The sequence below is a fragment of the Elephantulus edwardii genome, unplaced genomic scaffold (genome assembly GCF_000299155.1).
Source record: "Elephantulus edwardii isolate Elephantulus edwardi_28Jun2011 unplaced genomic scaffold, EleEdw1.0 scaffold00002, whole genome shotgun sequence".
NCBI lineage: Eukaryota > Metazoa > Chordata > Mammalia > Macroscelidea > Macroscelididae > Elephantulus > Elephantulus edwardii.
In genome coordinates, this window is record NW_006399752.1 from 14,152,585 (window position 1) to 14,174,546 (window position 21,962).

Sequence of the window (21,962 nt, forward strand, 5' to 3'; positions counted from 1 at the left end):
AGAAAAGAATTCAGATGGCAACTTGAAGCCATCTGTTGACTGCAAACCCTTTTGAAGTTTAAAATTGTAAAAACATTCCAGCCCAGCCGTGAACTTGGAAATACTTTCATGTATGTTTCCCATAAGACTTTACTAAGTGGCTATGAATTAGTGTCATAAAAAGGAATAAAAAAAAAAGACAAAGACATTTGGCTTAAAATAAATACTAAAAATGCAATAAATCAAGCAAATATGAAAACCAGAGGGATGTAAACACAAAAATAAAAGTATAGTCTTTAAAGGTCTTCCAGACCTGAATGGACAAAATATGCTGAGAAAGGTATTTAATTGATTTAAAAGGTAGCAGAGAACAGACATTGGTAAAGTTGTTTGGATTAGCTTTAACTTTAACCTTAATTTTTATTTTTTTTCTACAAAGAAAGTGAAACATGTTTCTCAGAGGGCTGAACTGAGTTGCCCATGAAGGTGGTATATTAGAAAAGATGGATTTTCTTTCTTTCTGGTTTTTAAGGGCAGGATCACTTGCCCCTGTAAAAGGCAAATGGAGAGGCCACATGACTATCAACTGACAGCATAGGACGCTTTTGCCTGCAGGTGTCAGACTGCACTCATGCTCTGTGAAAGTGCTGTGGTAGTTCAATGGCTATGCCTGAACTACTAATTCAAAAGTCAGTGGTTCGAACTCACCAGTCACTCCTTGGGAAAAAGGTCTAGTGATTTGCTCCCCCCACCCCCCCAAAGATTCTAGCCTTACAGGGTCACTCTAAGTCAAAACTGATTTGCCGAACACAGAACAGGGTCTGTGGGAGTCCTGCCTAGACTGCAAACTATCGTACTTCAGAATAATCCTGCAGCTGTTTTGCTTTGCTTGCTTAAGGTATATTGTCGTGAATTTGCCAAAGTTTCATAAACATTTAGTTTTTAAAAACTTTGTAATTCCACTGAGGGTCTTTTTGAAAGGCATTGAAGCCAACCAAAGTTAAATAGTATTTAACATGCTAGCAGATAAATCTAGTCTAAATAATGGCCTGTGGAGCCATGATAGAAAGATGTGACACTTCGCTGTAAAGGTGACAGCCTTTGGAACCCAATGGGATGGCTGGCTCCATTGTGCCCTACAGGGTAGCTATGAGTCAGAATGGACTTGATGGCAATGGGTTTGATTTGGTTTGGGTGGTATTTCTAGGTCCTTGAGTGACTTGAATGGGTTTCCTCTCATCTAGGGAATTGAAACCCAGCAGCACCACAGGAGAAAGGCCTGGCAATCTGTTTCTATAAAGATTATAGCCAAGGAAACCCAACAGAGTTCAACTCTCCTCTCTAACACATGTGGTCATTAAGAGCTGGAATCAACTCAATGGCAATGAGTTTGACTGGTTTGTGGTGTTTCTTGATTTTTCTGTTTGGTTTAAAAAAAGAGAGTCATTTTAGGGATAGCAAAGTTAGACAAGTGGCATATGATTCAAAGCCTTATTAAGACCCTCTAATATTTCTTTGTATCCATAAGAATATGTCTTGTACATTGTGCTGTACCCATAAGAATATGTCTGGATATATTCTGCTGTTGTATGGATATCAATCTACCCAAGATGCCAAACTTTAAAAAGATCATCAAAGTGTCTCAATCAACCCATTGCCATTGAGTTGGAATTGACCATAGATGACTCCCTACTGAGTTTCCAAGGCCATACATCACATAGGAGATAACCTACTTTCTCCCCAGAAAGCTAGTGGTGAATTCAAACGACCAGAGAGGCACAGCCTTTAGGCTAGCAGTGCAACTCCCAACGGACTACACCACCAGAGCTCCCTGGTTTTTAGAGACTAAACTGCTCTATATCAGCACCTTGACTTTGTTAGGAGATGGTACAGCCGAAGAGGCTCACAAGCAAGGGACATTTCAAAAAAGGTGTTACACAATAGAGGAAGAAAGCAACACGGCTTTTCAGATGCCTTGATGAATTTCCATATCATCATCAATGAAATTTAGAAAAAGCAAAAAAAAAATAGTGTGTGTATATGTTGTTGTATAGATATTTTTTCTTCTTTCCTTCCCTATATCCACTCTTCATATGTGTGTGTGTGTACACACACACACACACACACACACACACACACACACACACACAGTAGATATAGTGGAGGGAAAAGATATACAAAAATTGGCCTACACACAAATGATACTATTTCTAAGGTTTCCCCTAAGCAGTAGAAATGGAATATTTCTTTTCCTGTTATTACAGGGGCTTGAATAGCAGAACTGCACAGCCCAACAGAAAGGCAAAGGCCAGGAGTAATCACAGATTGAAATACAAAAAGGCTAAAATGTTTGCTGTATATCTATTCCTAGAATAGAGAATTATATGGTCAGTTGCCCCTCCCCACAAGGGTCACAGCACAAAATCCGTCCTGAGCTGGCAATCCAATAGGTAACAGGGAAACCGTTAGACACCAGGTCCCTAGATAAGGAAACGTCTTGTAGGTGGAGCTCCTGTGGCATGCAGCACAAGGACAATCTGTGCGGAAAAACAAAAATAACAAAACCAAACCCCCAAAACCCAACAAAATAAAAACCAAAGTGTGATTCTTACAAAGTGGCTTGCCATAGAAAAGTGGGCATTCTCTTAACTACATGAGGGTCTGGTCATAGTTCCCACCAGGAGTACAAAACATCCTCCTGAAAATGGGTGTAAGAAGAGTAACAACAATAATACAAATAATAACACTTGAGTCTGATTCCACACTTTTCACAGTAACTGATGAGTGGGTTTGTGATCAGAATACACACTCGGAGGCATCTCTCCAAGTCAGAGGGCACGGAGCCTGAGTCTCTGGTACTGCCTCACGTGTTCTCTCTACAGTCTTTCAGATTTGCTACCTTGCAGCTCACCTGTGTAAACTGCACCTAGTAAATACCTTTCTCTATGTACACTACAGAGATGACGGGTGAATACGTGGTTGCCGAGGGCCTCGGCCTAGGCCACGCGGACGTGGGGCTCCTCTTCGGTCTCTTGGCCCAGGCTGGTGTAGGTCACTGAAGGCTCCACCTGAGCTGTGGCTGGTAAGTCCACAACAGGGCCCGAGGGATTGCGGAACTGCTTGTATACTCGGGGGTCCTGGGCTACGTAGGTGGAGGTGGAGGAGTAGAGCACCAGCCCGATGAGGATGGTGAAGAAGGACAGAAGGTACAGTCCTGAAAACTAAAAAAAACACAAACACAGACAACAGCAAGGTCACTTTGCAGCTGGAACAGCACCAGGTACATGTTAACAAGGCACAGAGAGACAGGGCCAAGTTACTTCCTCACAGAACAGGCAGCTTGATGGGTTGACCGGTGTTTCTGATGGAAAGTGAATTTTCTCCTCCTAATCTGGCTTTGTTGTATTGATTCTCCTTATCTTTTTTCTAGACTTGGTGGCTAACACAGAGGAACACTTACCTAATAGCCTCTAAAGTGCCAGTCTGTGTACCTGGCGTGGTGGGAGAGGCAGTTAAATACAAATTAAATTACATCCAGTTAAAAGCAAAATATCTCCAGTGTCACTCAATAAAGCACTGGTTGGTTGTAGCTTCATTAAACCCAGAGGAAATATAGATATTTCATTTAAGGTTGTAATGAAGCTATAAACAACTGACCCCTCAATGACACACTTATATTGGGGCATTCTCTTGTCACCTTAATGCAGTTCAAAGAATGTTCACCTGCCCAGTAGGAGTCATTATTGACTTTGGGATCTATCTTTACAAGATTAAATTATTTCTGGACAGAAAAAAAAATATTATAACATTCCATTCCTGCCCTACCAATCAAACCTAAAACGAGATGTTCCTGGTGTGTTATGCTCTTCCTAAACTACTTGCTCAGCAATTTATAGTTTGTGAGGAAGAAAAGTATTGGTTTGTACAAGAAACCAAGGATGTACCTATGGTTTGGAAAATGTTTAAACTTCTGACATTTCTTCAACATTTACCTCAGAAATAGCTACTTGAGTGGATATCGGGTACAAGAGAGACCACACAAGGATTGTTGTCTTTGCTATTGTTTCTTCATTTATTCCTTCATTCAACAAAGATTTTCTTACCTGATTTTTTCCTTAAATTTTGAACTATTTATTATGAAAAGAGAAAGAAAATATATGGTTTCTATTTATTGAAAAATGCCAATGGAGAAAGAGAAGCAGAGCTGGACCAACCAACAAATCAACAAAACCAAAGCACAGTACAGGTCACTTGTGGTCCAGTGACTCTTATTCAGGGAGCTCTGGTGGCCTGATGGTAAGAAGCTGCACTGCAATCCCAAAGGCACATGGTTTGATTCCACCAGATGCTCCACAGGAGAAGGATGGCCAATCTCCTCCTATATGATTTCCTGCCTCTGAAAACCCATTGGATGATCAGCTAGAAGTGGGTTCTGAATTTACAGTACCCAACAACTCTTATTTTACTCAGTCGTCATGGTGCGAGTCACGGCTACAGCTTATATCCAGGGGGAGAAAGATCTGAATTTTTCTTTTTTTTTATATTAAGGTACATGGTTTGAGTCTGCCAGCTGCTCTGTGGGATAAAGATGGGCAATCTCCTCCCATACAAGTAATAGCCTCTGAAAACCCAGCGGAGGGTTAGCTACGGGTTGGTTCCGACTCAATGGTACACAATAACAAAACAGCAACATTTTATTTTTTTTATGCTCACATTCTGAAAGAACAGAAAACTAATGAAAAGATAAGCACTAATTGGTAGCTGGAAGGAGGGTGAACAGGGGAAGAAACTGGAGACTATACAATTAATTCAAAAACTCTCAGAACTCAGTGTTGTCAAGTAGGGTTAGACTCAGGGCTGATATTTCACAGGGGTTTTGGAGATTGTAAACTGGTCAGAAAGAAATTTTCTTCTTTCCATTGGTAGATTTGAACTGCCAGAGAGGTGCCACATGTGCCACCAGAGATCCCTCCTTTACAGTAAGTTACAAGGCTGCAGTAACAAAAAGAACTTAAAAGATGGTTGTAACGTTAGATCAGTAAGGTTGTTGTGTGTAGTAGAGTTGGAACCTACCCATAGCTGGCCCTTCAGTAGTCTTTCAGAGACAGGAAGTCACAGGAGAGGAGACTGTCCATCCTTCAAATGTAGAACATCTGGAGGATTCAAGCCACGTGTATCTGGGACTGTAGCACAGCTTCTTATCACTAGGCCACCAGAGCTTGCTGCATGTCCGTAAAAGTAATGACTCCTTTTACTGACCCCAGCAGCTACAATTTTATGTTTTGGGTAGTGTGTGTGGTGCGTGTGTATTTAACAGCAGCACTGCAGATGATTTTCCTTCTAAAACACTCCTTGTCCTGTTCAATTCCGTTCCTCTATGCTTCACATTGAAACCCTATAATAACAATTCTCCAAATGTATTTACATATCATATTTAGTTTGTAACAGCTTCACTTCATTAACTTGAAGAATTAATTCTGTTTTACCCTATGAAAAGAAATTTTCCTTATTCTTTGATTCATGATTTTGTTTATTAAAAAGAGATGGTAGTAACAGAAGACCAATAAGTCTCTGAGCTTGGTGTAGGGCCAGGAAGTGTGTTATTCTGTTGCATAAAGGATCTCTATAGGGACTCTCTAAGGCACATATTTTGAGGCCACCAGCTGCTCTGTGGGAAAAAAATGAGCAATCTCCTCCCATGTAACTAACTGCCTCTGGAAACCTGCCAGAGGGTCAGCTATGGGTTGGTTCCCACTTGATGGTACATAACAACAATATGGAGCTCTGATGGCCCAGGGGCAAGAACCTTCCCTGCAACCCCAAAGGTGCACAGTTTGAATCCACCAGCTGCTCCATGGAAGAAGGATGGGCAATCTCCTCCTGTGCCATTCACTGCCTCTGAAAACCTACTGAAGGGTCAGCTATAGGTCTGCTTTGACTCAATGATACACAACAACAACAACAACAACATGAGTTTAGAAGAGGCTGTGGCACTAGGGAAATCATTGCCAATGTCAGATGGATCTTGGCTGAGAAAAGAGTACTGGAGGAATGCTTATTTGTGTTTCATTGACTATGCAAAGGAATTTGACTGTGTGGATCACAATAAATTGAGGCTAACACTTAGAAGAATGGAAATTCTAGAACACCTGATTGTGCTTATGTGAAACCTACACTTGGGCCAGAAAAGAGTCCAGAACAGAGCAAAGAAATATTGCATTGTTCCAAATCAGGAAAGAAGTGCATCAGAGATGTGTTTACTATCTCCATAGCTTTTTACTCTGTATACGGAACAGATCATTTGGGAGGCTGTACTTTATGAGGAGGAGTGTGGCATCAGTATTTGAGGAAGACCCATCAATAATCTGTGTTATGCAGATGATTCAACCTGCTTGCAGAAACTGAGCAGGACCTGAAACGTTTGCTGCAGAAGGTCAAGGACTGTATTCTTCAATATAGATTGAAGCTCAACATCAAGAAAACAAAGATTCTCATCACTGGGCCAAATGGAAGCACCATCATGGAGAAGAGATTGGAATTGTTAACAATTTTAGTTTCCTTGGTCCCACAATCAACACTAGTGGCACTACCAGTCAGGAAGTCAAAAGATGAATTGTATAGGGATATTCTGCTAGTGGGGGCCTCTTCAGAGCAATTGTGCTAAAGAGCAATGACGTCAGTCTAGAGGCTAAGATGTGCCTGATCCAAGTCACTGTCTTTGCTGTACATCAGAGAGCTGGACAGTGAGAAAAGATGACAGAAGAAGAATCAATGCCTTTGAGTCATGGTACAGGAGAGGAGTATTAAGCATAGCATGGACTGCCGAGAGAACAGATCAGATTATCCTGGAGAGGATGAAACTAAGTTGCTCTTTGGAAGTAAGGACTTTGAAGCTCCATCTTACATACTTTGGGTATGTTATCGGGAAGGACCAGTCCTTGGAGAAGGACATCTTTCTTGGAAGAGTGGAGGGACAGTGCAGGACAGGAAGACCCTCTGGGAGATGGATTGACATCTCCTGGAGAGGAGGAGATTGAATGACATAGTAATTGGGGTGATGGGGTTAGGGGTGTTGGAGACAGTGAGCTTGCATAGAGTTGCCATGAGGCACAGGTGCTTTGAAGACATAAGAACATGAGGCGAAACTGACTTGATGGCATCTAGCAACAGTAACAACAAAAATAACTCACTACTCACAATGGAAGACTATGCTGCATTGAAAAATAAGGAACTAATGAAATATTATGCAAAATGGATGACCCTAGAAGACATTATGCTGAGTGAAATATCTCAGTCACAAAAGGACAAATACTGCATAGTGCCACTGTTGAAAAGTGGGTCTGACATCAGAGTTGCGGGGAAATAAAAAGGGGATAAATAATTTATACTGCATTAAAATAGATGAGAGAAAGAACTGTTTAGGAGGAATATATGATTGGGTACTATTGTCATGACAAAAGTTCAGAATGAAACCTGCATAGTGGAGTGGACTGGGGGGGATTATATAATAATGAAAGAATTTGTTTGTTTTTTTACTTTTCAAAGAGAGAAGTGAACTGGGGGGAGGGTTGGGTAGGGAGGAAAGTGTGCAACAATGAATGAATGGAAATCCAAAATCTTTGTAAACTTTCATTAAAATAAAAATGTAATTAAAAAAACCAACTCACTAGTATGATCTCAGAAATAAATTCATCCCCAAACACCTATGCTTCATCCTTTACCTAGATTTTTTTGGTGAACAAATGACATTTTCTTAAATTTCTATATTTTAAAAAATTTTCTGGGTTAATGATTTTTATTTTTCAAAATATAACTTCCTGGGCCTCCAGCCTCAGGTGAAGGTTTTTTGTGCTGTCTTACGTGTATTGCTGCTCCCTGAACCTAAACCTACCTTCATCTAAGCAGATGAAGCAAGAGAACGAAACAATGGGACTTTTACGTTACAACTAAAATAGAATTCCAAACAGAATTCAAATCCTAGCTGCATTATTGTCTAACCATCATTTTGGACACATTCTTAACTTTTTCAAATCCACATTGTCTTATAAACACCTTGGGGACTATTTTCATACTCATTATGTCATGTGGTTCTAAAGATTAAATAAGATAAAATGTATAAAATGCTTACAGTGTTTACCTCATAACAAGTAGTCAGTTCATTTTTACTGTTGTTACTACTATTTTTGTTATTTTCCTTATTACAACTTATAACTCTGTAAACAATTACATTACTGTTTTATATAATTATTCGCTTAATGGCCATTTTTCTATATTCCCTTGACTAGGAGGCTGTATCTTTCTTAATGTCTTCTAACACAGAGCCTGGGAGTATAGAGGAATCTAACAAGTACCATTTATCATTGGATTTTTATGACAAATGAATGAATTAATTTAATTATATGGAAGTTTTAGAAAAAGAAAGAAATAACAAAAAATCAGTCTGTACCAATGGTGTATTTAAAATTTTTAACTTTAAACTAGATATGACGATGCCTCTTATCATACATATTAAACTAAAGCTCATTGAAAAGGAACTCACAATGCTGATTCTTAAGCATTGATTTCAAAGTTAACCTTCAAACCTGCGGTTGCTGAGATGAGAAAACAGGATGATGAACAGTGATAATGGAGAGGGTAAGAGTGTGAGCAGAAGACTGAAGACAGCAAATCAGTGATTAGTACAGGAAGTTTCTTTTTTTTTTCTATAATTATATTTTATTAACTTTCATAAACATCCACAGAGATCCTGGGCCTCCACTCATTCACTGCTGCACCACTCCCTCCACCCTCCTCCCAGCTTGCTCCCGTCCAAATGCCACAGTGCCCGTCAAAGCCAGCTCCGATCAATCTTCTTTGTCAGTGTGTCCTTTGCCATTCCCTATCACTCCTCCCTGAGAGAGACTTCACCCTGAGTCATAAGGGAAAGGGGATGGCGTATTCTCTTAGCTACTTCCTGCTGAAAAGGGACACATGGGAGTGGACGTGATTTTACAATTGAAATAATGTCAATCAGATCCTGATTAATATAGAGTATCCACCTAGATATTTAATCTGTATGCTGAGCAAATTATTTGAGAAGATGGACTTGATGAAGAATGTGGGATCAAGATTGGTGTACTCATCAAGAACCTTCATTATGAAGATAACACAACCTTGCTTCCTGAAAGTGAAGAGGGCTTGCTGCAGAAGGTTAAACACTATAGTCTTCAATATAGATTGCATTTCAATGTCAAGAGAACAAAATGCTTTCCACTGGACTGATACACAACATCATGATAGATGGAGAAAAGATTGAAACTTCAACTTATTCGGACCCACAATCAATACACTTGGTTCCAAAAGCCAGGAGGTCAAGAGACATATTGCACTGGGAAAGTCTGTAGTCAGGGACTTCTCCAAACTCTTGAGTAGCAGTGATATCAGTTTGAGGATGAAGGTGTGCCTGATTCAGGCTATTGTCTTTTCAATTACTTGCTATGTATCTGAGAGCTGGACAGTGACAAGGATGACAAAAGAATTGTTGTTTTTGATTTATGGTTTTGGAAAAGAGTGATAAATATCCCATGGACTGTCACAAGAACAAACAAACAAACTTCACTGGGAGAAGGGTTAGGGTTAGGAGCCAGTATTCTCCATGAAGGCAAAGATGATGGCACTTCATTTCATATTTTTTGAGTATGTTGCTAGGAGAGACCATTCACTGGAGAAGGACACCATGTTTAGAAAGGTGGAGGGATAGCAAAGGAGAGGAAGCTCTTCAACCAGGTGGATTAACAAAGTAACTGCAGCAACGGGCTTGAGTGTGTCAGAGATCGTGAGGACACACAGGACAGGGTGGGGCTCAGATCTGTTGTTCATGGGGTAATTGTGAGTTGTCATTGACTCAACAGCACCTAAGAGCAACAACAACATCCACCTAGGAGTCCCCAAGGTAAGATGAAGTGCTCCATTTCTATTTAAAAGGTTGATGGTTCATACCTACTTGGAGGCAAATTTCAAGTCAGATTTGGCAATCTGTTTCTGAAAAGTCACAGCAAGGAAAACTCCTTGGAGCATATACCTCTACAACACACAAGGTTGCCATGAGTTGGAATTCATTAGATGCCAACTAACAACGACATTCATTTATAACAATTTCAATGCCTTTCAATTTCTGATGTTTGGCTCAGGATGGGGCAAGGATTACTTGTATTGTACACAGGGTCACCATGGGTTAGAATCAACCAGCTGACACCTAAGAATGATAAACTGACTTAATCAGTATGACAAAGACTTAAATGCTTATTTTCATAGAGCTAATGACTTTGCTATTGCAAGAAATAACACTTGAATGACCCACTCAAAAGGGACATCCCTAATATAGACACAGAACAATTAGGTTGAATGATAAATCCATTAAAAAGTGTTTTCCCAAGGCATAGATTTAGAATGACACCACACACTATTAGATTTCCATTTAATTCAAACAGAATCCCCTCTCAGATTGTTCAAAGATAGATAGCAATGAACTTCATAGTCAGAGGCATCTTGGAAGTCACCCAAGAGATTTTATTAATAGATGGTAGAGAAAGATTTTTTTTGTTTAATACACAAAACCCTAAAAGGGAGAAGTGAGACAAACATGGCCATTAATCTAGGCAAGTACTGCATGTTAGAAATAATAAAAAGTGTAGGTATTTTTAGGAAAAGTGAGATTATTTTTACATTTTTGCATGTTGATAGAAAAAAATTCACTGTAGTAAATGAAATGACACCTAATTTTGGATTGATGAAAGCCAAAAGAAATATATTTGACTAAACAATAACAATTCTGTCCAACTCAGGCTTCTTAACTTATTAATTGTAAAGATATACTTATTCCTAGTTTCCTAAGAAAATAGAAGAGGGATTCCTCTGGAATATGAGGTGAAGACTGAAAGGCATCTCTGAGCTACAGAAAAGGCCAATTCTCGGTCCCAGCTTTGCTGTCTCCATTAGGGGCATGTGACACTGTCTAAGTGCTGCTTAGGGTCCTCCTCCAACCAACTGGGGTTCATCAGAAGAGACTGCTTGCTCTACGCTGCAAATACACGTCGCCTGCACTTTATCCACTTGTATCTTTCAGAGGCCGAAAAAGCGTGTGTGCTCTGTATCAACATGAACACACTGCAGACTCTGTTTAATTCACTGCTGTCTTTTACCATCTTGATAGGTCTCTTTGTTAATAAGGGTCAGAAAGCATCCAGTGCACATAATGACAGTGCCTGCGTGCTGCTTAGAGCAATCTGACTGAGGCACAGAACAGGGCAGCCTGGAACTGATAATAAAGCTCTTTAACCTCCAACCAGGGCTTAATCCAACTCTTAGCCAGCTGGCATCTCAATATGACTACTATTTAGTTGATGAGCTATGCTGCACATCAGTTAAGGACATACAAAATGTACACTTTTGCTTCTACATGAATCATCTAAGTTTTAATAAACTAATGGCTTTAAAGGGCCTAAACCTAAACAAGTTTAAAAGTACATGGCTTGAAATCATTTCAAGGTATATTTATATCAACTAGAGTATGTGAGGAGGAGGGTTATTTTCAAGGGCAAGTTTCTTTTTCTGGCTTGAGTAACATGATGGCAGGGGCAAGGAGAAATGAACACTAATAGCCCATGCCTTAAGTTCAGCTTTTCCTGACCACACACTGCTTAGTGGGCCTTCTTTTTTCTTCTTGAGAAGTGTATTTAAGAGTCCTTTTCATTATATATATATAAAATTTCTGGGTAAGATAGTTGTGCCATGATTTCTTATTTCTTATGTTGGGCTGTGATAATTTTTACCAAATGGAATTCTAGTGGCTTAGTGGAAAGGGAGCTGTGCTGCCAACTCAAAGGCAGGCAGTTCGAATCCAGCAGTTGCTCCTCAGGAGAAAGACTGGCAATTTTTTCCCATATGCAAATTACAGTCTCTGAAAAACAAGTGAAGGGTGAGCTAGAGGTTGGTTTAGAATCAACGCAATAAGTTTGCATTTTTGTGTATTAATTATTGGAACTAACTGTCAGTTTAATGGATAATAAAACTTAAAAGACAAAAACAAAACAAAAAAAAAAAACTTAAAAGACTATTTTGTTCTTAAAGAGAAAAGCATGATCAGATTGCATCTTAAAAAATAATCTTGCGGAATTAAATAAACTATGTCAACTGTGGGAGGCTGAGGAAAGAATAGAAAAAAGTAGTTGGTGAGGTTTTTAGGGAATCTGAGCAAAATAAAGTGAGTTTGAGGGTAAAACTCCTGGAGTCATGCAAGTATAAAAAGGTGAGTTGTAGATTTAATCTAGAGAGCTGAGGTAGCACAGAGAAAATACAGCTGGAAGGTGGTATGAAAACAGGGGATTTTTTTAAAAAAAAAGATAGATGCAAAGAAAAATTCTCAGAAACTAGGAAGAAAGCAGATTGCAGAATTGCATGACTCTAAATTGAAACAGCATAAGCCTTCAATATGGACTGAAGCTCCGTATCAAGAAAACAAAGATTCTCACCACTGGGCCAATTGGTAGCATCATGATAGATGGTGAAGAGATTGAGATTGTTCACAGTTTTAGTTTGCTGGGCTCTACAATCTACACTCTTGGCCCCAGTAGCCAGGAAATTAAAAGACTAATTGCATTAGGGAAATCTGCTGTCAGAGACCTCTCCAAAGTACTGAAGAGCAACAATGTCAGTCTGAAGACTAAGGTGCACCTGATATAGGCCATGGTCTTCACAATCACTATGTGGCAGAGAGCTGGACAATGGCAAGGGAGGATAGAAGGAGAATTGATGTCTTTAAGCTGTGGTTCTGGAGAAGAGTGTTGAATACACCATGGACTGCTAAGAGAACAAACAGGTTCATCCTGGAGAGGGTGACACCAGGCTGCTCCTTGGAGGCAAGGATTCTGAAGCTTCGTCTGACACACTTTGGACATGATGCAAGGAGGGACCGGTCCTTTGAGAGGGATGTCATAGTTGGGAGGGTGGAGGGACAGTGCAGGAGAGGAAGACCCTCAATGAGATGGATTAATTCAATGACTGAGGTAATGCGGGTGAGACAGTGAGATTGGCACAGAATAGAGCAGGGTTTAGGGCTTTATACATAGGGTCTCTGTGAGTTGCAGATGACTCGACAGCACACAGCAACAACAAGCCTTGTGTCTTTTTTTCTGTGCCTTTATGTGCATTCATACCCCATATGGGTCCTTACTTGTTGACCCCTGATCTAATTTGCCTTCTGAACTTGTGCTTGCTTTAGAAACACATGTATCCATCCCTCTGCAGGGAGAATAATAAGGGGCTGCATGGCTATGCAGCAAAGTCTGGTGAGCACAATGCTTAAGAGTTTTGGGAAGAATTTTTTAAGTAGGGAGATTAACCCTGGTAATGTCAGTTGATGAGTCATGTCTGGGGGGAGGGAAATCAAGAATTAATTAAATTTGTGGTATAAAATGTATGTCTCAAGAAGTCAACTGACACATCTAGTCATGATTTCAAAGAGGAACAAATTAACCCAACTTTATTTAAAACAGAACAGGATTTCTGCATTTTGGAGGTCCTAGGCACCAAGAGACTATAGTGGCTTAGTAGTAAGGAATTACACTGTAAACCCAAAGGTACATGGTTCAAATCCACCACTTACTTGCTCTGCAGGAGAAAGATGAGCAATCTACTCCCATGTGACTTCTGCCTCTAAAAATTGGCTGGAGGGGCAGCTATGAGTCAGGTCTGACTTGGTGGCACATAACAACAAGCACCAAGGTAGTTTAAACTCCCATCAGTGATTAAGTACCCTAAAATCCTACTCAAAAAGTGGATCATTAAATGCATGGCTACCACAGTAAAGATTTTTATGGGAGCACATAACATGCTGATGCAATTGGATGTTAGGGATCCCTGGTGGCCTAGGGGTAAGAACCACATTGGAATTCCAAAGGTACATAGTTTGAATCCACCAGCCACTCCACTGGAGAAAGATGACCAGTCTTTTCCCATGTGATTAACTTCCTATGAAAACCCACTGCAGGTCAGCTAACTCCATGGTACACAACAACAACAACTAGATTTTATAACTAAAAGGGAATCTGAGGTCTCCTGATTCCCTAATCAATGATACCACACCCTTTGGTCAACAATCTGGGGAGAAAAACTGCCAATTTGTGTCCTGGAATAGGAATGAGAAGACAGCCCAGCAACAACAGCACAACTCTTGGTGTCCCCATGTATCTTAGAGTGCTGTGTGCCACTCTTAAAGCCTAGGAGTAAGATGGCTGAGACCAGAGTGAGAAGACGTCAGTTAGTGCTGACTTGGCTCTAAGCTGTGGCCTGGTTAGGCATCTGTGATGCATAGCTCTGCCTGGACCTGATCTACTGCGGCTGGGTTTGAGCCAATTGTTACTCAGGGCAAGGAAAAGGGATGAACCTGGCTCCACACTATAGCTAACACAAACATGGTGATGCTTGACCTCCTGCTTTTGGCTCTGCACTAAATTCATATGATGGTTTTTATTATTAAGGACATTAAAATGCAAAAGTTCTGCTTCTGGGTTTACTAAATTTTGAAATAAATTGCCGGGAGAGACTGGAGCTTTTAAAAAAGAATTTGGAGAGGTCCGATTATTGCTCTGACTCCAACTTTTGCCTCCTCTTAGTCCCTCTATTTCTCTCATTTATTTTTTAGGGAAAAAAGACCCAATATTGCTGATAAATAATGCAGTAAGTATTTTTTTTAGGTCAACAGAATTGCCCGCATGGAAAAATACTAAACATGGGCAATGCTGATAATACTGAAATTGTTTATCTTTATAGACTAAAAATAGTGGCTTCACCCTACCCTTACTATTATTTTTAAATATTTTTGTTGATTTTCTTTTGTTGAGAATATATGCAGAAGAATGTGCACACCAATTCAACAATTTCTGCGTGTCCAGTCCAGTGGCATGACTACAGCCTTGAAGCTGTGCAAATGTCCACACCTTCATCTTCTGAGTTGTTTCTCCTTCATTCCCATCTAATCTTTCCAGTTGCTCTTCTGAATTTCATTTTATCTAGATAATTCTTGGAAGAATACAATGCCAAAGGGCAATAGTCTTACCAATTAAGCTAACCTATGGTTTTCACTCTTTTTGTCTTTTCTCATTAGTAGCGGGGGAGGATGGGACATAATTTCAAATTCATGCTAATCTAATTAAAAGGGGGGGGGAAGAGAGAGTGCCTAGGCCAAATGCCAAGTGTTTCCACTGTCCATATTAGGAAATCTAGACTTCTCTGAGAGTGAAATAAAATACAAAATACAAAATACTTGGTGAATGATTTCTCCTTCAAGCATCACCTTGTTAAAGAGAGGAAAAGCAGTAACTGGAGGCCTCGTGTACCTGACCCAGTCACCCAGGGCAAAATGGCTCCCTGAGCAGCAATCTCGTTTCACTTTATGAGGCCTTCTGTTTGGTTTGCAAAATCATTTCATTTGGCAATGTAATTTGTGCAGCCAATCACATCTGAAAGCAATGAGGGTTCTTTTATAGACAAATATCTTCCCCTGTGGGCAATTTAACACATGAGTATAATAACAGGGAGCTTCAAATGGATTTCTGCCATTATCTTTTTATATGACAGACATTTTTACTTGGTTTGATAGATTGCTGAAAATCTTTATTCCTGTAGATTTCTATTTCCTGCATTCCAGTGAAAGAAGAACATTTAAGCTAAGCCAGAGTGGACCAGAAGGGGCTACTCTGTGGGAGTGTTTAATTATAGGTTCAGTTACACCAAAGGGTGTTAGATGGCTCACCTTCACATGCGCCATTCTTATGATATTTAGTAAAAAATAATTAAATTGGCATGTGCAGCACACAGAACAGAGGCTTCTACTCCCACATCTGGGCTTTTGCATTGGACACCTGTCTTCTCTTGGCATAACCAAGAGATGCATGCTAGATGAGTGATTTGCAAAAGGCTTAATTGAAAGTAAGAAGAAGGTGCTTATTTTGTAGAAGTGGTAATGCTGTAACTCAACAAATCCCAAAGACCACCTATCCCACGACAATGAAGTCTCATTCATCAGTAACAAAAAAAATCTGGTAGCATTAAAGGCCATTAATGATTTTGGTGGAAATTTTCACCCAGTTTTTCTGTGTGGAAAGTTTTTGGAAAAAAATGTTTAATGTTATACCCAGGGAATATCAACTGGAGGTTCAGAGTACTATGCTTAGAATTAGAACAGTGGGGTTTGCATCTTTGTTTTTCACTTCTTTGCAGTGTGTGATCTTGGACATATTACTTCTCTAAACTTCCGGTCAGTTTTGGGTTTGAAAATAATGATGCTAGTTCCTGGGAGTGAGTGAGATTAATTATGGAGGGGAATAGGCAGAAGCAGTAAGAGTGAGAGGCAATTGTAATAATTCAATTGAGAAATGACAGGGGTCTGGCCTGATGGTGGTGGTAGAAATGGGGAGAAGATAGTCCATTTTGAAGAGGAATGAAATTAATTTGCTGATGGTTCAAATATGGAGCACGACTACAAGAAAAATTCAAAAACAGAAAACAGAATCTTAATTACCAAAGTTGAGTAATACATAGGCATATAAGCAAGACAGAGATGGACAGATAAGGACTACACTGGTGATTATGCACAGAGTTTGCAGGCATTATTTCTAAATTTATAGCAGTAATACTACCAAGACATTTATGTACACCATAGAATGAACAGGAAACAAACTTTTGTAAGCTTTTAAATCGTAACCAAACACCATGAGGGAAAGAATCGCTGGTTCTAGGTCCTTGTGAGCCAGATGTCTTGGAGACATCAAGGTTAATTGTCATAATGTAAAGGACTCTCTGGAGTAGTCCATAGTGTGTCACACTGCTAACCAATTAGTATATCATTATCCACAAAGACAATGTTCTACATCCTATTTTGGTGAGTGGGAACTGGGGTCTTAAAAGCTTACAAGCAGCCATCTAAGGTGGAACTATTGGCTTAACCCTGTCAAGAAGAAATGAGAGAAGAAAAGTAAAGATATATGGAAATTATTTGTACAAAGGCCTAACTGATTTAATGAACTCAATTTCCGCAATCCCGAAACCCAAAGAACTAGATAGTGCCTGGAAATTATTGCTGACCATTCATGAAGGGATGACAGTAGAAAGTCCTGGATAAAGTGGGGGCAATGTAGAATAAAGCTCACAAACCAAAAAAAGTGACATTTATTAGACTGATAGAAACTTGATTTTGTTATGTGCCATCAAGATGACTACAACTCATAGGCTCTGAGCTTTGTCCTATTCTGAGTCAATCTCACCATCTCTGACACATCTGAACCTATTGCCATATTCACCATGTAGATCTCTCATCCAAGGTCTTCCTTTCCTGTACTGTCCCTTCACCCTTCCAAGCATGTGATGTCCTTCTCCATGGGCTTGTCTCTTCTGGCTGCATTCCCAAAGTATGTGATATGAAGCTTCAAAATCCTTGCCTCTAATGAGGCAATCTTAGTCACCCTCATATTCTGTGGTTCAACTTCAAATGATAAGGTGACAGTAATGGTAGGGAGGCACTAAATCCTTAGAAAAATCAACTATGCAATGTCAAAAAGATCAGCATCTGTCTAAGGATAAAGGCCTTGGCTTTTGTTTCTCAACAACCTAGTGTAATTTTCAGAGTCTCTCTTAGCATTCACTTTGGTCTTTTCTCTCTTCTCTGTCTTGTCACAACTTTTTTCCACTCTCTTTTTCTTTTTTCCATGTTGAATGGATGAGTTTGAGCCAGTAAGGAGCAAGCTTCCCTTAGACTTCTCCAGATCTGCATTTCTTTGCCTCCAATTCTTACAGGGGAAAGAACAGAAACCCACAGATATGCCTTTGTAGGAGGATTGTAATGATGTTTTGCTTTCTTCATGTATGACATACCCTTGATGCCATCCTATAGTTCATGTAATCTATGTTAATTAGTGTTCAATGCCTCACACCTGTTCCTCAGATAGTTTTTAAATGCAGATGGGATAGACTCAAGGTTGTATTTTGGCTCTTGTGGGTATTTTATTTGATTCAACCTCAGTTTGAACCTGCACATGAATAATTTATGGTCTCTTCCACAGAGGGAACTAGGCTTGGTTTTATGGCTAATATTGAGCTTCTCCAATGAGACTTTCCGAAGATGTAGTCAGTGTAATTCCTGTGTAGTCCACCAGGTGATGTGTATGTGTAGTCACTGTTTGGGGTATAGAGTATATCATGGACTGATGAGAGAAGAAACAGGTTCATCCTAGAGAGGGTGAAATCACGCTGTTCATTGGAGGCAAGGATTCTGAAGCTTCGTCTCACATACTTTGGACATGTTGCAAGGAGGGACCAGTCCTTGGAATGGGATGTCATGCTTGGGAACATAGAAGGATAGCACAAGAGAGGAAGACCCTCGATGTGATGGATTGATTAAGTGACTAGGGTCTTGGGGATACGTGTGTCAGAGACAATAAGATTGGCACAGGATAGAGCAAGTGTTTAGGGCTATTGCACATAGTGTGGCTATGAGTCACAGGCAACTTGCTGGCACATAACAACAACAGAATATGAACTGATATATTCCAACAAATTGGTACAATCCTAGAAGAACTCTTGTTCCAATTCAATAATTCACTTATACACAGCAAAACAGCTGGAAAAGAGTCATATGTGCACCCATTGCAAAGCAAGACAATCCAATAGAATGTGGAAATTATGTTATTTCCAATAACAAAGAGATGTAAGCAACCTAATTGCCCATCAACAAATGAATGGATAGAAAAACTAGGGTATGTTCACATCATGAATGTTCACAAAACGAAATATTATGCAACACTGTAAAATAGTGAACTCATAAAACACTACACAACATGGGTGACCCTGGAGGACATTATGCTGAGTGAAATATCTCAGTTACAAAAGGACAAATACTGCATAATGCCACTGTTATAAAATAGGACTATAAAAGAGGAGAATAGAAACAGAGTGATAATGAACACTACATTGGAACATATGAGGGTATGAACTTCCTGAAAGGAATATATGTTTAGGTATTAAATATATGACAACAATCTGGAACAAGAGCTGCATTGCAAAATAGACTGGGGGAGGAGAAAAAGAGGAGAGAGGAAAATGTACAACAATGAATAAATAAAAAATGAAAAGGTAATACAGAAAATATGCTATTAATATCATATGCAAGTAAAATTTGCTAAAGACAATTAAAAATAGTTGCAATGGTACACAAACGGGGAACTGCCAAAAGTTCAAGCTAGATTCAGAAGAGATGTGGAATCATTGCTGATGTCAGATGAAGGCAGAAAATGCCAGAATAACACTGTGGTACAATGAATTAAGTAATAAGGAATGATTTTGGAAAGTCCAATGCTTGTTCACTGGGGACACAGCATCTAACCTGATCCAGTGACACTGATAGCCAACTGCTGACAACCAATAAACTCCAAATGACAGCCTCAGGCTGCAGGGTCCAGGTTCACTGACCACAAGCATCGATCTACAACATCCACAATTGAGTGTGCCATTTCTCTGATGATTTAAGTTTCTGTGAGATCTTCTAATGAATCATAGAACTGAAAGACATGGATGTAAGTGGGTAGACTGCAGGGGAAGGGTGGTGGAATAATTCATGTCAGAGATGATGGAGGGGTACAGCAGTTTGGACATTGCTAACATTGTCTTATAGGAACTAGTCTTGTAAAAATAATAAATAATAAATAAATTTTTTGTAAAAGAAATTATTTGTGCAGACATTTACTTGTTTTATTGACTATGCAAAAGCATTCAACTGTGTTACAAATAATGTAACATATTAGTGTAACAAATTACGGACAGCATTACAAAGAACAGAACTTCCAGAATACCTAATTATACTCTTATTAAATCTGTACATAAACCAAGAGATTATCACATGGTATCAAATAACCAGAGATGTGCATCAAGCATATACCTATTCAATCTACATACTGAGAAAATAGATGGAGAATGTGGACTATGAAATAAGAACATGGCCTCAAGGGTGACAGAAAATACAATAATAAACTGTTACACATCTGACTAAATCTTGCTTGCTCAAGGTGAAAAGAACTTGAAGGACTTATTAATGAAAATATAAGACTATAGATTCAGTATTGATTACACTTCAAGATAAAGAGCAAAAAAAGGTCAACTGATGGTAGGCCCCATCAGTTGGAACTGACTCACAGGCAATCCGCCAGTAGGTTTTAAGAGGCAGTAAATCACAGGGGAGGAAAATGTGTATCTCTTCCCTGTGCAATAGCTGGTGAATTTGAACCGTGTGCCTTTGGGCTAGCAGTGCAACTCCTTTCCACTAAGCCACCAGAGCTCCTGAACTAGACCAGTAAGGAACATTATGATGAAAAGATTGAAGTTGTCAGAGATTTCACTTTACTTTGATCCACAATTAATTCCCAAGGAAGGAGCAAGAAAAAAAAAAAAATCAAAGGGCATATTTCATTAGGCAAATCTGTTAAAAAAAATAAATTCTTTAAACTGTTCCAAAGTAAAGATGCTTCCTGCCATGGTATTGTTGATTGATTCACATGTGGAAGGTAGACAATGAAGAAATAAAACTGAAGATTTGATACATTTGAATGAATGAATGAATGATATTGTAGAAGAATATTGATTATACCATGAATTACCAGAAGAATTAATAAATCTGTTTGGTAGAAGTGCAGTCTGAATTCTCTTTAGACTGGAAGATGGTAGAACTTGGTCCATCTTACTTTGGACACGCTATTAGAAGGGACTACATTTGGTGGGGTAGTAGTTAGGGGGCTGTGCTGGTAACTCAAAAGTCATGCCTCTCTTGTGGTTCAAATACACCATCCGGTCTTCAGAACAAAGATGAGAAATCTCCTTCCATGCAGTTTACAGCCTAGGAAACTGAATAGCACATCAGCTGTGTCAGTTCTGAAATGTAAGACAATGAGTTTATGAGATGAGAGTCCCTGGAGAAGGACATCATGCTTGGTAAAGCAAAGAGTCAGAAAAGGAGGAAAACTTTCAACAAGACAGACTGACAGACCTACAACCAGGAGGGAAGAAAACCAATGAATGGGACCTTCTAAGAATCAAATCCTTATCCACATCAAAAAATTTCTCCAACAGGATGAAGAGGAAACACATAGACTGGGAAAAAATATTGACATATCCGATAAGGGACTCATATAAAATTTATAGACTACTCCAGCACCTCAACAAGAAAAAAAAAAAAAAGAAACAATACAATCACAAAATGGGCACAGGATATGAATAGATATTTAACCAAAGAAAACATTCAGATGACAAACAAACACATGAAAAAATGTTCAAAATCCCTAGCTGTCTGCAAGATGCAAATCAACTATGAGATATCGTCTCACCCCAGTAACAATACAGCAATTCAACAGAGCAGCAAACAACAAATACTGGGCAAGTTGTAGAGAGATAAGATCCCTTATTCACTGCTGGTAGGAGTGTATAATGGTACAACCACTATGAAAGGTGGTCCAATGCTTTCTCAAAAAGTTGGAAATAGAAAAACCAGCAATTCCCCTACTGGGAATATACTCTAAAGAAACCAAAGCCACCATTCAAACAGAGGTATGCACACTCATGTTTGTTGCTGCATTACTCACATTAGCAAAGAGATGGAAGCAACCCCAGGGCCCATCAACAAGTGAATGGATAGAAAAAACTATGGTACATTAACATAATGGAATACTATGCTGTTGTTTGTGCAGCCAAGTCGCTTGCAACTCATAACAACCCTATGTACAACAGCCCTAACTAAACCTTGCTCTGTCCTGTGCCAATATCACTGTCTCCAACACACCCACCCCGATTACCCCAGTCACTGAATCAATCCAGCTCATAGAGCTTCTTCCCTCCTGCGTTGTCTCTCCACCCACCCAAGCATTATGTCTCTCTCCAAGGACTGGTCCTTCCTTGTCAGATGAAAC

General features: G+C 39.5%; 1 protein-coding gene across 1 annotated transcript in view; it reads right to left on the bottom strand.

Annotated features, from left to right (window-relative positions):
* Positions 1–2,975: 2,975 nt before the first annotated feature.
* Positions 2,976–21,962, bottom strand: part of SLC35F1 (solute carrier family 35, member F1) — a 711,879-nt gene continuing 692,892 nt past the window's right edge. The window contains exon 8 of the mRNA XM_006879001.1: positions 2,976–3,200. Coding sequence (XP_006879063.1) covers positions 2,976–3,200 — 225 coding nt within the window. The remainder of the gene's footprint in view (positions 3,201–21,962) is intronic.